General features: G+C 40.4%; 1 protein-coding gene across 1 annotated transcript in view; it reads left to right on the top strand.

The window, feature by feature from the left end:
- Nucleotides 1–304: 304 nt before the first annotated feature.
- Nucleotides 305–13,645, top strand: part of ADAMTS18 (ADAM metallopeptidase with thrombospondin type 1 motif 18) — a 61,954-nt gene continuing 48,613 nt past the window's right edge. The window contains exons 1-6 of the mRNA XM_032768121.1: nucleotides 305–445; nucleotides 5,899–6,098; nucleotides 6,621–6,704; nucleotides 7,572–7,731; nucleotides 8,719–8,824; nucleotides 13,498–13,635. Coding sequence (XP_032624012.1) covers nucleotides 373–445; nucleotides 5,899–6,098; nucleotides 6,621–6,704; nucleotides 7,572–7,731; nucleotides 8,719–8,824; nucleotides 13,498–13,635 — 761 coding nt within the window. The 5' untranslated portion in view covers nucleotides 305–372. The remainder of the gene's footprint in view (nucleotides 446–5,898; nucleotides 6,099–6,620; nucleotides 6,705–7,571; nucleotides 7,732–8,718; nucleotides 8,825–13,497; nucleotides 13,636–13,645) is intronic.

Raw genomic sequence — 13,645 nt, 5'->3', positions numbered from 1 at the left:
TGCTAAAAGGCTTCTTTTTGTATAAGTGACCCTTCAATTAAGAGAATAGGATCAGCTACTTAGAAGGAATCTAGTGCTGACAAGTGGACATAAATATATTGTTGTCAAACTGCAAAATATGATGTTCTTTTTTTTTTAATGTGCCTTTTTTTTTTTAGTCAGGTTTGATAAGAATGCAGGAGAACGAATTCCTTATATCTCCATTACCTCAGCACTTAGCACAGGAACACAACTACACATCACCTGTCGGACATCACCCTCATGTATTATACAAACGGACAGCAGAGGAGAAAGTGCACCGGTACAAAGTAGATTCCAATTCCTATCGCTTTTCCCCGGGTCATCACAGAAAGCACACACACCACAAGTATCATGATCAGGCGAATGATTACCACCATGGAAGGTTTCAAAAGCAGCATTTTTGTGGACGTCGAAAGAAATGTATGTAAGGAAACTTTCTCTCTTTGTTTGAGATAGTAGTTCTTAGAGACTTGTAGGTGTTTCTTTTAGTGTGGTTTGTAGCCACTGCTCTGATGGGGCCTGTGTATTTTAAATAGTATTGCTAACAGAGGAAATGGCCAAAATGGAGGGCAGATACAAGGAGCTGGATCATGCATTTAAGTTTATGGCACTGTCCATCACTATTATTACAACTCCACCACAAATCAATGAGTGACTTTCTTAGGAATGTGCTGCTCAACTTAGATGATCCCTCACTCTGGTTTTCTTGAGACTGATTTATTTTTTGATGGGCCATTCCTTTTTCTGCTGGTACTTTAACACCACATCTTCTGTACAATTACCAATACCAACTCCCTGCTCTATTTTCTCTTCATCTGAGATATGCGATTAGTCTGAAAGATGGAGGAAGAGCATTAGGAATCAATGATTTGGCAAAGGAGGGGGAATAGGTCTTTCACAATCCACCATTTGATAATGAAGTCATCAGCAACTGACATGATTCAACAAGAACCTCCCAAGTAAATTGTTTAAATAAAATTCTGGAGTCACCTCTTAAAAATGTATTGAAACTACATTATCCTACCAAGGTTCATTGTGAGGCCTTCATTAGGCCCTCAACTTGAAGAATATTTAGGAGCTCCTCAAGAATCCTATAGCTATACTTCTTATGTTCACTTGATTCTGTTTGGAAGCTGATCTGCCTCTCATTTGAGTTTCATGACTAGAGCCCCAGCAATTGAAAACAGTAACTGAAAAAGTTGCATCAGCCTACATATGTCCTCCCCAATTCCTACTTGAGTTTGGGGACAACAAGAGGGTTCCTTTTTGAATGGGAAAATAAAAAAGGTTCTTGAATGGAGGGGAGAGGAACACACAGAAGGGAAGAGAAGAAGAGAAAATGGGAAGAGAAAAGTGAAGGAGGGAGTGAAAGTCTCTGAGCATTCTGCAGGAAAATATTGATCTGGTTGAGAATTACCCTTTTAAAGATTGAGAAATCTTTATATTTTCAATCACTTCATGTTTTTCTTCAATATTGCAGGTCTCTCTGCTACTTTCTTTCCCCTTCCTGCTGAATCTCCCGTAGTCTAAGAAGCCCCAGAACATAATTCTTGTACAAATCCATGGTCATCCTGTTTCAATCCTTTTTTTTTTTTTGACTGCTATACAATGACTAATGTGAATGGCAGACAGCAGGGGCTACTTTAGAAAGTGATGTGAGGAATATTTCATTAGCTCATGGTCTTCTCATTTTCCATGACCATCAGGGCATTTTTTTAAAGGTCATTCACTGATTACAAAACCAGTATGATATTGATGGCTTTGACAGAGATAGTTCCAGGCTCTTCCACGTTGGCCATTTTATCTTATATGGTTCCTATTCCTGTAGTACCCTAGCACCTCACAATAGTCAATACATTTATCCTCACAGCACCCATTTGAGGTAGGAAAGCACTGTTCTCCTCATTTTACCAGATGTGCAGAGGTAGGTTATTTGTCTAAAGTCACAGAAGGCATCTATAGCAGAGTAGGGAACAGAACCCAAGTCTCCCAGCCCTTATGCTAAAGTCCTAATCAGTGGGCCTTTATCCTTTCACGTAAGGGATAGAAAGGACGCACAACTCCCTGTACTTTCAAGGGGACAACACAGCAGGAGTAATTTGGACTTGTGGTTAATGCTCGTGCAATTAAAGTTAACAGGATTTTGAAAGTAAAAATGGTACTTTACTGAATCTGTATCCAAACATGGTACTGAAAGAGGAAAGGCGGTGCTGTACGGGGGTTGGTTACACTTTGAAGGTACGTAGTTGCTTATATTACTGAATAAGTTTCACTGTTTGTTAAAGCAGTGGTTTCTTTACTTTTTCATGTAGCTTGGATATAGCTATGGCTCCCTCCTGTTTAGCAATATAGGAAGAGGAGGACGGCCATTGCTACTTGACATCTATTTGCGATCCCAGGTTGAGCACCCCTATGTTAAGTGCACAAAATTAAACTTTCAGTTATGTTGATGTTTGTACTAGTGATTGAATTAAATTTAAGACTTTACAAGCACAGTGACTTTAATGATGCTGCGTGCAGGAATAAGGCGGGTTACATGAATCAGGAACAAGACTTTTATATAAATAACGCCTGAAAACTATGTTGAAAGAAAGTTAAGGCTGCAAAGTCAAACACTCAGAAGTTAGGAAATGTTAGAATGATAGTTGCTCAGACAGCCAAAGTCCAGCCCCATTGTCCATACGCATTATGATGCAGTCTTTAATTATATGATCCCTTGCAGTTTTTTTCCATCAGACCCCTGCCTCATTCAGTGCACATGATGGACAGTGCTCACTTAATGAGAAACTATTCAATATTTTATTTTCGTCTCATTGTTCAATCGAGGGCCCCATGCCTTGTTCACTGTACACTGTTCAAACTCTGCTTTGAAGACAGAATTACTAACTTTCTCATGGGTTTTCTATGGTGTTCATTGCTATAGTGGCAGAGTGTTTCACAAATACTAATTAATCCTCACAAAGGTCTTGTGAAACTAGGTGGTATCACTGTCCTCATTTTGAAGATGGAGAGCTGAGGTTAAAAAATGTCCACTAATTTTGGTTACCCAAGCTGATGCACCCATGGCCTGATTTTTCAGAGTACTTGGCACTGCAGCTTCCATTGACTTCAATAGGTGCTCAGCTCCATGGCCTCAAGATAGGCCTATATAAAATGAGCAACACACAGTTAGTGGCCACCTGTGAAAAGTTTGATGTAAGTGACTTTCCCAGTATCACAAAAGAACTCTGTGGCAGAGCAGGGACAGTGGCCTTCAGAGCAGGGACTGAAAGTCCACAGTTCTCCAGGGCAGCATTCAACAGCCTTAAACACGAGACCTTCCTTTCTCCTCCTGCCATCCCCTGCCTCATTCAGTACAGATCTTTAAACTTCTGCAACAAATGAAGCAAAGGGTCCTACATACAACAGCCATCTTCATTATACATCCCCAAAACAAGTCCATCCAGGGCATTGAATGAGGCAGGGGTCCTGTGGAAAAAAAATAGGATGTGATGATACAATTAAAGCCTGTAGCATAATACATATGCACAAGGGGGCTGAATTAAGGTAGCACAGGCAAAAGGCATGTCATGGGCAGAAGGGCTCCAACCAATGGTGGTGGTGGCTCTAGAGTTTCTCAATGACATGGTTTTACAATATTTTTTTATTATAGGCAAAACAATGTATTTTTCCTTTACCACATTCTTGGAAACAGGTGAACCATTTTAGCTGAAACGCTCCAAAACATTTCAGTCTCATGTAGACACCTGACATGGATAATTTCAGCCCCAAAACAGGATCTTCTAATGGGATGCCCCAGGCAGCCTTAACTGTAGATGGCCTATACAACAGGGTTAATTAATCTCTGATCCAGAATCAATCCATTTTTGCAGTATAGGAAAAGAGATTATTAGTACGGTGCTGCCTGCAGAGATATATGCTTGAAGACTTAAAGCTTAACCCTTATAACTTTCTTTAGTAGCTGTGTTGAGCGTGCAGTTTGTAAGCATGAGAGGAGCCAGTCAGCCATCTTTCAGATATGTCATCACAGGCTAAATAGTTTGAAGCACAAGAGCTGAACAGATCATGTTCCATAAGTCATATTTGAGAAGAGCTGCTGCTGCTTAATAACTTTTAGTAGTAGTAAAGCAGGTGCAAAGTGGAGATGAGTCTTGGATGTGTTGCTGATGAGAGCCACCTACAGTAAAGGCAAATATAAAAGATACTTCTTGTGAATGAAGTGCAAGCCACTTGTACTGCCTCCTAATCACGGAATTGCTCTACATGGGAAATAAGCTATGCATTTCGCTGTTAGGTGATGCATGGTTTTACATGCTTTCAAAAGAGGAAACTTCTCTGCATTGTTAACAGGATAATAATTCTTGATTGATATTATAACTAAAATATCTTTCATTCATTCATTCATTCATTCATTCATGTTTTGAAATATAGTTCTGATTAAATGAATTCTCAGAAGTAAATCACTAGGGATATTGCATTGCTACAACTCATATTTGCTCAAAACCAGCATATTGCTGCCTACAGCTTGTTCACTTAGAATATTAAGGATAGTCAGCATTTATTACTATTATTTACTTTTCGTAATATCTGTAGTGCCTGGGAGCCCCAGTCATGGACTTGGACCCCACTGTGCTACTTGCTGTACAACCACAGACCACACTCCCTGCCCCCAAGAATTTACAGTCTGAGTAACAACTAAACAAGTATAACATTCCAACCACCACAAGCCCTGGGAGGCCGTAGATCAAAGCTCCATCTAAGCATAATTTATTCAGCTTTGAGATGGCCTGCCTTAGAAGATTCGTAAATGAAACTGATTTGGGGATAGACAACTGATGCAAATAAGCTTCCCTACTTACCGTCCTGTTTCCCTTGGATCCCTGGTGTCCTCGTGTGACCAAGAAGGAGGTAGATACCAACCTAATTTTGTTGTTGGAGCAACTGTCAGACACAGTCACAGGCAGGGCTTCTAGACAAAGGTGGTTGTTACATTTTTTAATTACCTGGGGCATCATTGCTCATTTCATGTTTCATCCCTTTTGCCTTAAAGATTTGCAAGGACAACTCCTGTTATCTAACTAGCATTTTCAAATAGTGACCAATGGGCTGAATTCTGGTTGCCAGGGGCACATAGGCTTATGCAAGAAAATCCATAAGCAGGAAAAGTATGGAACAAAGATTCTCTGCCCTAATTCTGGCTTCCTCAAAACCCAGAGAAAAGGTTGACTCTGCAGTCATTCCCTACACAAGTAGAAGGCATGCAAGCTTTATTTCTCAGGTAGTATAGACCACATGTTTATGCACATGGCTTCTGATCCAGCAATGGTCATTATTTTTCACTCTCTGAATATTATGCTCCAAGCAGGAGTAATCTATGTAGAGGTCTCCATGGGGGGCTGTTGCCAGTCAAAATATAGGCACACAGGAACTCTGCTTTTGCAGCATATCTAGTTTCTGTACCTATTTGGAAGCATTTATTAAGGGAGGCAGAATCTGGCCCGTACGCTGTGTTTGCAGTCAATGTACAATGTGCAAGAAGTTGACAAAATGGTCAAATAGAATATAGCTATTCAGGCAGAAATACTAAGTATTTTCCCCTGCAACATATGAAACTCATTTTGCTAGATTATTTCTTTCCTCTGAATTGCATATTGTATTCAGTTTTTTTTCTTAAAGAAGAATGAATCAGATCTTAATTAATAATGTATTAGAAGAACTCACCATCTTACAGGCCATATTAATCAATACCTGGCTCTTGCACAATATTGTAAATTCATTTAGGGCTCTATTCCCCAGGTACTTTACTATCTAACCGAACTGCTCATAAAAATGACCTGTTTTGAACCCTTTCCAAAACTGTGTTCTGTTTCTCTTTAGACACACCTAAGCCACCGACAGAGGATACATACATCCTATCGGACGAATATGGAAGTTCAGCAAGGTTCAAAAGATCAGCTGTTAAACCCCAGAAAAATGGAAGTCTGAATGTGGAAACGCTTGTTGTAGCGGATAAAAAAATGTTGGAGAAGCATGGCAAGGACAATGTAACCACATATATCTTAACAGTTATGAACATGGTAAGAGTTGGTGTAACTGAAGTGCCATTGGTTTTGTACTCATCTACAGCTGTGGATAACCTACAAGACAACCAGGAGCAGGGACTTTAAGAAAAACACCCAACTTGGTGAGACTTGTGATAAAATCACAAAAGTTGGCAATACTAAAAACTCGGCTTGTTAAATCGATTTCTGCAAGTCCACATGTTCCAGCCTAGAAATCCCTGCTCCGGGCCAACGGGAGTTGCTGGAAGTGGCGTAGGCCAAGGGACATACTGGCCGCCATTTCCAGCAGCTCTCATTGGCCCGGAGCAGCAAACCGCAGCCAGTGGGAGCCGCGATTGGATGGACCTGCGGACAAGGCAGGTAAACACACCGGCCCGGCCCACCAGGGGCTTTTCCTACAGAAGCAGCGACCCCTGTTTGAGTAACCCTGCTCTTGACTGTCATTGAAAGTTAGGTCATGATAACCCATTAATTATCTTTACTCTATTTTTATTACAGATGTATTTATTTATTACCCTTTCTTACATATTCATGCAGGTTTCTAGTCTTTTTAAAGATGGAACAATCGGAAGCGACATAAACATCATTGTTGTGAGCCTTCTTCTTTTGGAACAAGAGCCTGTAAGTGGTGTCATTATTCTTTTGTAGCAGAGTGTATCTGACAGTGTTCACAGGGAATATATGGACAAGCTCATGCTATGCAATGGAAATTCCACTGACGGCTTGTCATGACATTATAAACCACAAGGGTCAAGTGTGAGATTTTATGATGTCACCAGAACCCTTGATGTTACATTTTCCATATTTCACTGCTCCTAGTTTTTTTTTTTTTTAATAATAGAGCCAGGAGTTTAATTAATTCCCCCTTTACCTTCAGTGTTTCTGACTATTACTATGGAATCCCCAAATATTTTATAAGGGCTGTTGCCTTTAGTAGTTCTTCATCTAGGACATATTTTTATCAAGAAAACCAAATCAAGAGATCAAAGACACTTGTACCTCATGCATATTACCCAGTGAAAACCGAAATGGGCACAAATTCACAAGTGAAATGATTTCCAAAAGGGGAAGCCAAGCCCTGAAATCATTCACATTGCAATTAAAGTTTAAAAGAGTTTATGAATCACCTCTTGCTACTGAAACACTGTGGGGGATTTTCAAAGACACAGTTAGGTGTCCAACTCCTACTGAAAGTCTTTGGGAATTGGGCATCTAATCTCCATCTGTGCCTGAAAATATCACTGGGCCTGAGTTTCTTCAGCTTCATTTTATAATTATGATTGACTGATTGACTTGAAATAGTCATTTCAGGGAGGTGTGTCAAATACATAGTGACATAGGAAATGGAGGGATGACATTTCTTCACATTTGGTCATATAACTAACTAAAGTAATTCCCCTTCCCCCGATCCCAGTTCTTCTTCCTTCAATCACCTTCCTCAGCTGCCGGTAGAAGCATCTTATTTCTGTGTCTATGAAATATCTGTAGGGTGGATTAATGATCAACCATCACGCGGACCAGTCATTAAATAGCTTTTGTCAGTGGCAATCTGCTCTGGTTGGAAAGAACGGAAAGCGTCACGACCATGCCATCTTGCTTACAGGATTTGATATCTGCTCTTGGAAAAATGAACCCTGTGACACTTTAGGTATGGTAAGAAAATACGCTTTGCAAAACTGATGAATGTCAACTGACAGCATCTTGATTGTTAAAAAAAAAGGCAATCCCAGTATTGTGGCTAATGAGAATGTTTGAAGATGTGGTAAAGGAATAGTCAAGGTGGAAAGTAAGATGTTAATGAGAGGAAGGATGGTCCAGCCATTAGGGAACTAGCCTAGGACTTGGGAGAATCACGTTCAGATCCCTGCCCTGCCACAGACTTCTTGTGTGACCTTGAGCGTGTCTTTTAGTCTCACCATGCCCAAGTTCTCCACCTCTAAAATGGGGAGAATTCCCATTTTACATCTAGGAAACTTGGGCACAGAGAGGCTAAATGCACTTTCCTACTTCACAGAGGTGCTAGGAGAATAAACCCATTAAAGACTGTGAAATGCTTTGAGATCTTCTGAAAAGCTCTATATGAGTGTTTTAAAAACTTAAAATTAAAAAAAAAATCAAATTGCCAGTATTTTGGCCACAGAAGACATCTTTTAGGATCTCCACTGCATTCTGGGAATTTTCTCCATCACTGATCTCATTTTGCATTTCAAAAATACATCTGGGCCACATGAACCTTCTTTGTTCTCCCTTCAGAAAGGGAGTGACCTTCAGAAAGGAGCTGTCCCCTTTTAAATAGCTTTCTCAGCTGACTTGACTGACGTTGAGTCATCTGTGCTAAAAATGAGCCAGAGTTAAAACTTGTGTAGGCCAGCACTTGCAGAATGAATTCCTTCTGGATGGGGCCCAGTGTGTGCATATATACATGTGTGTATAGACACATATGTGCACTTCTCTATGGACAACTTCCTTTTTTTGTTAAATGTAGGTCTGCCTACAATTCCTGGTGCTCCATGAACGGAACTTTCCCCACACACCAAAATAAGCATGTACTCACGAAAGCATATCCATCACAATGAGATGTATGTATCTTACAGTATTTGAAATAACATCTCTTCTGCCTTTCCCCCTCCCCCAGGCTTTGCCCCTATTAGTGGCATGTGCAGTAAATACCGTAGCTGTACCATCAATGAAGATACAGGGCTTGGCTTGGCTTTTACTATTGCCCATGAATCCGGACACAAGTAAGCTATTTTTCTCGTGAGTCCTTCCCCCATATATATTATAGATAAATCTTTTCCTCCTGTATCTATATTATAGATAAACATATCAGTGAATGGAAATTGAATGTCTGCTGCGATTATGAAAAAGCTGATACCCCAATGAAAAATTTTCTAGATCATTTACAGAGAGGGGCCATGTGGCTAGAACAGGAGACTGTTAGAACTCCTGGATTCTATTCCCATTTTATATGTGTATCCTGTTAGAATACAATAGATGTGTCATGTTTTGTAATCACTGTAAGTCTAAATCATGATCATCCACTCAGCTGCCGTGAGTTGAGGAGACCCTTCTGTGGCATATCTTGCCTGCGGAATACAAAAAGGGGGATCAATGCCACTTCCATGTCACTATTCTTACCTCTGTAGGAGTCTATGGAATCTCCTCTACTGAGTAAGAATTAGGGCTCCCTGGGATGTGAGGGGAGTATCCTGGAGTGGTAAGTGGAGGAACAGATGCCCATGATGCTGTTCTTCCTTCTTGTTCTGGCTATTCTAGTTGATAGGTGTGCCGAAGTGAATCTTGCCTGAAGTAACTGTATGGCATGAGTATACTCTCCCAGGGAGGGAGATCTTGTCCTGGTGGAGGATTGACTGCTGGGTCTTGCCAGAGAAGAAAGGGACACAGCAGATAGCAATGTGGAGGAACAGCCCCTTTGTGTGTGATTGGATCGTCTCTGTCCCAGCAGATCCTGAGATTCATAGGTTTTAGACGCCATTTCCCTACCATCCTCCTTTGCCTCTTACTCCTCCACATTTAGGGGATGATTTGGTGGAAGGTAGTCTTTATAGAGGTTCCCAGGCCACTTGTCACCTTCTTGCAGGTATTTCCACTGGACTTTCATTTCTATAGTAGTAATTCTTCCCATTTTTCTAAGATCTGTTGATCTTCTGCCACTAACATTAGGTGCCTGCCATTCATCTTCTGTTCTCTTAGATGTTGACATAGAGCATCTATTCAGAACTTTTCCTTTGTCAATGACAGTGTTACTGGATTCGCTGTTCAGTTGTTACATGAATCCCTCTGATTCTGCATGAGTGAACTGGGGCCATTCAGTTTTCATTGTATAAATATACTCTACAGCATACACTATGACCTAATGTCTACATGAGTGGTCCTTTCACAGGTTTCTGTACATCTGAAGGGAAACAAGGAATTAGGGAATAATCCATCTCTTAATGAAGTCAGTGGGAGTTTTGCCAGTGATTTCAATGGGACCAAATAAGTAAAATATATAGGGGCTGATTCTTCTCACTTACATCAGCACAACTCTATTGCCTTCAGTAGAGTCACTTCTGATATTCACAAATGTGAGAGGAGAATTAGGCCCATGGCATGCTATTCTAGAATTATTCTTCTCCTATCTTAATTCTCTTTCCTTCTTGTTTGTTTTCTTCATTCTCTTTTAAATAATATATTTATAGCTGTTAAGTTTTGCTCGTCATCTCTACTGCTTTTCTAATCCTTATATTCTTTGGCTTCTCTTTGATTTACTTCTGTATTTCTGCATCCTGACAGGAAGGATGTCTTTCCAAACTAAATAAATCTAGCATCCTGGGAAGTGTGCCACCTTTATTCTGCAATAACAGGTAGAAAATTTCCCTGTTGTCATTCATCCAAGCTTGTGTTCCTGATAGAGCTTTGTATGGGAAAAAGAGAATTTGGCAGCAATGGTGCATGGAAGCAAACCATCCTTTGAAGTATTGCCTGATGATCTTATTAACAATCAGGTAGCAATACTAGGCGGGAAAGTGCATTTGAAACAAATACAAGATTTCATCATATAAATGCAATGGACTTTAATATTAGGCAATATTAAATTAAATATTAATATTACTTCCTTCTGAAAATCAATGTTACTACTAATGTAATCGCCGTTTAATTAACAGCTCCAAGTACACTCTAAAGATTTGCATTTGTGAAATGGTGATTCACAGGTAGGAAGAACATCTGTAAATGAAAAAGTGTATCTAGTTTAGTTTTGCTCATAGGCATGCATTGCGCATAACTTGCAAAGCTGTGCATTATAGGAATGAGTGGCCTATATCACTCTGTGAAATGAGGCTGAATGAAATTATGCAATGGAATTTCCCTACCCTGTACAGGGAGAATACTCCTGTAGCGGGATTCATCAACTTTAGGGCAGGTTTGTACTGCTGGAGAAGTGCAAAGCACAAATGCAGCTGAGAATCTGGCCCTCTAATCCCCAGTTTATAATAGTTTTAAGCAAGAATTTTCATTTATTTTAACATAGGTTTTATATGCAAATTTCCATTATTCAAGACTACTGAGAGCAAAAAAGCAAACAATACCCCGTGAGAACATCTGTAAATTCCGGTCATTTCAAAGTATTGCTCACATGACAGACCAGTACGCGTTCATAGGAGTCAGCGCAGTCCCTTGTGCATTCAGAGTCTTCAAGTCTCTTATCTGATCCAGCCTTCTCCCCTGATCTCGGTCCCATTGAAATTAGGGGAAAGTACTGACCCAGATCTAGGTCTGAACTTTGGTTTTGCTCCTCTCTCCACAGTGAACCTCCAGTCTTGGGGAAAGTTCAGACCTCTGTCCAAAACCTGCTGCTTTTCTAATCCCTAATGATCCTGACTATAAATACTGGATTCATTAAAGCACACAGTGTGTATCTGATAAACTGGTGTGATTGTTCTGAAGTTGTTGAGGTTTATTGTGAAAATACTAAAATAAGGATTTCTTACTATGTGTATTATATACTTGGTAGATCACACTGGCTCCTTGAGAATGGCTATTACTGTTATACATTTTTATGGTCTTCTTTTAATAGTTTACGTTTTTACCTGAGCATTTAATAGCTCTTTGGGGAGTCTATGGTCTATTGTGTCATTGAGCATTAAATCTGTGGATTCTTTGGCTGCAAAGCAAGTGAACTAAATTTTTATTCCACTATTAATAAAATATTTACTCAACTGGGATTTTTTGTCCATTTGCTGAGTGAATGGTATTTCTCAGCAGGGCCAGATCCTCAGCTGGTGGAAGCAGTATGGTGAGCCTACACTGATTTACAGCAGCTGAGCATCTAGTCCTCCCTCCCTCCACTGCACACACAAATTACATGCTCAAAACCACCAATGCACCAACTGAAGTAGGAGACCATGAGATTTCTATTCAAAACACACTGAAATTCTCAGATGTACAGTATATAAAATAAATAGAATGTAGAGAAATAAAAAGATCTGAAACTGTTAACTTTTGTGTAGCCATAAATTCCACATTTAGCATTTTAATGGTTGTTTTATTATTGTTTATATGGGGGTAGTACCTCCCCTGTGCAAATCAGGACACAATTGCCTAGACATCTGGCAAAACATCTAGTAAGAGAAACTCCCTTCACCAAAAAGGTACAGTCTAAACAGACAAGATGTACTATGGGAGGAATGGGAAAGCAGGACAATGAAAGGAGAAGTGAATCGCCCAAGGTCCCAGATCGGGTCAGTGGCAGAGGCACTCTAAGCCTGAGCTCTGACTCAGATTTGAGCCTAAGCCTCCCTTCCATCCATGCACAAATCAGTCTGACTCAGGTTAGCAAGCACTCAAGGCCTGGGTGCCAAGATCCTGCTGGGGGGATGAGTCAGAGCCCAAGTTCTGCTGTGACTCCGGTCCAAGTCCTGTCATTGTGCAGTATGGATGCATCAGCACAGCCATGAGACCTGAATCCAGCAGTTGTAAGCCCAAGTTTACAATGTAGTATGCACGTGCAAGCAAATTCCCAGACCCGAGTTTACAATGTTGTGTAGACGTACCTATATAGAACAGGCCTCCTGACCCCCAGTCCAGTGCTCTATCCACTAGACACACTGCTTCTGTTGCATGCTGGTTCGTATTTGACTGTAGTTGAATATGTTTGGTTACCTCCTCAAATTAAAGTGGCAGGATAAAGGTTCTCTACAAATAGACTGTTAAGATTCACAGTCTTATAAGCTGAAAAGAGACATATGGGGTGAAATTCTGGCCCCAGTTAGTGGAAGTTTTGCTATTGAATTCAGTGGAGCCAGTACTGAACCCATGGATTTGTGTTGCAGATTTAACATGCCCACTTGTGAATGAGAGTTCGATTCGCCACTACCATAACTCAGTCCACATCAATTGTGTTGCATTTGTTTAGCAATTGCAGTAGGTTCTTCAGTGTGAGGAAAAAAAAAATCCTCTGAGTAGAGGAATGAGCCCACCACCTTATTTCGCATGGGCCACCAAACAGCTGGTAGATGATAATTGTTTCATTAGCAAACTGATGTGCAGGAAAGATAACTTTATTAAGCAGGCTGAGACACTGATGTTACATGATGATGTTCTGGTATTTGTGTACGGCAGCCTGGGGGGTTGATTTATGTTCTTGAACACCTGATGCCTCGCCAAACTAGAATTCCCCTGAAACTCAACCTTCTTTGTCCAGTTCCATGTATTGTACTCCAAGAATAAATTTCAGTCTCTGTTAACCTGGGCTTGACTAGTGACCATTGTTGTGTTCATTTATTTCTGACTAGTGGACTTTGTTGATAGAATTACTGATATAAAATAACAGCGTTTCTTTCCCCCTAAAAGCTGTCTTTTGTTTTTGGCATTTTGTTTCGAGTGCCCCACTCATTTGTGGTTCTCTCTCTAGCTTTGGCATGATTCATGATGGAGAAGGAAATCCCTGTAGAAAAGCGGAAGGTAACATTATGTCTCCCACGCTTACAGGAAACAATGGGGTGTTTTCCTGGTCTGTATGCAGCAGGCAGTATCTCAATAAATTCCTCAGGTAGGTCAGA

The sequence above is a fragment of the Chelonoidis abingdonii genome, chromosome 19 (assembly GCF_003597395.2).
Source record: "Chelonoidis abingdonii isolate Lonesome George chromosome 19, CheloAbing_2.0, whole genome shotgun sequence".
Taxonomy (NCBI): domain Eukaryota; kingdom Metazoa; phylum Chordata; order Testudines; family Testudinidae; genus Chelonoidis; species Chelonoidis abingdonii.
The sequence above is the reverse complement of the archived record's forward strand: the minus strand, read 5'-3'. Positions and strand labels throughout refer to the sequence as shown.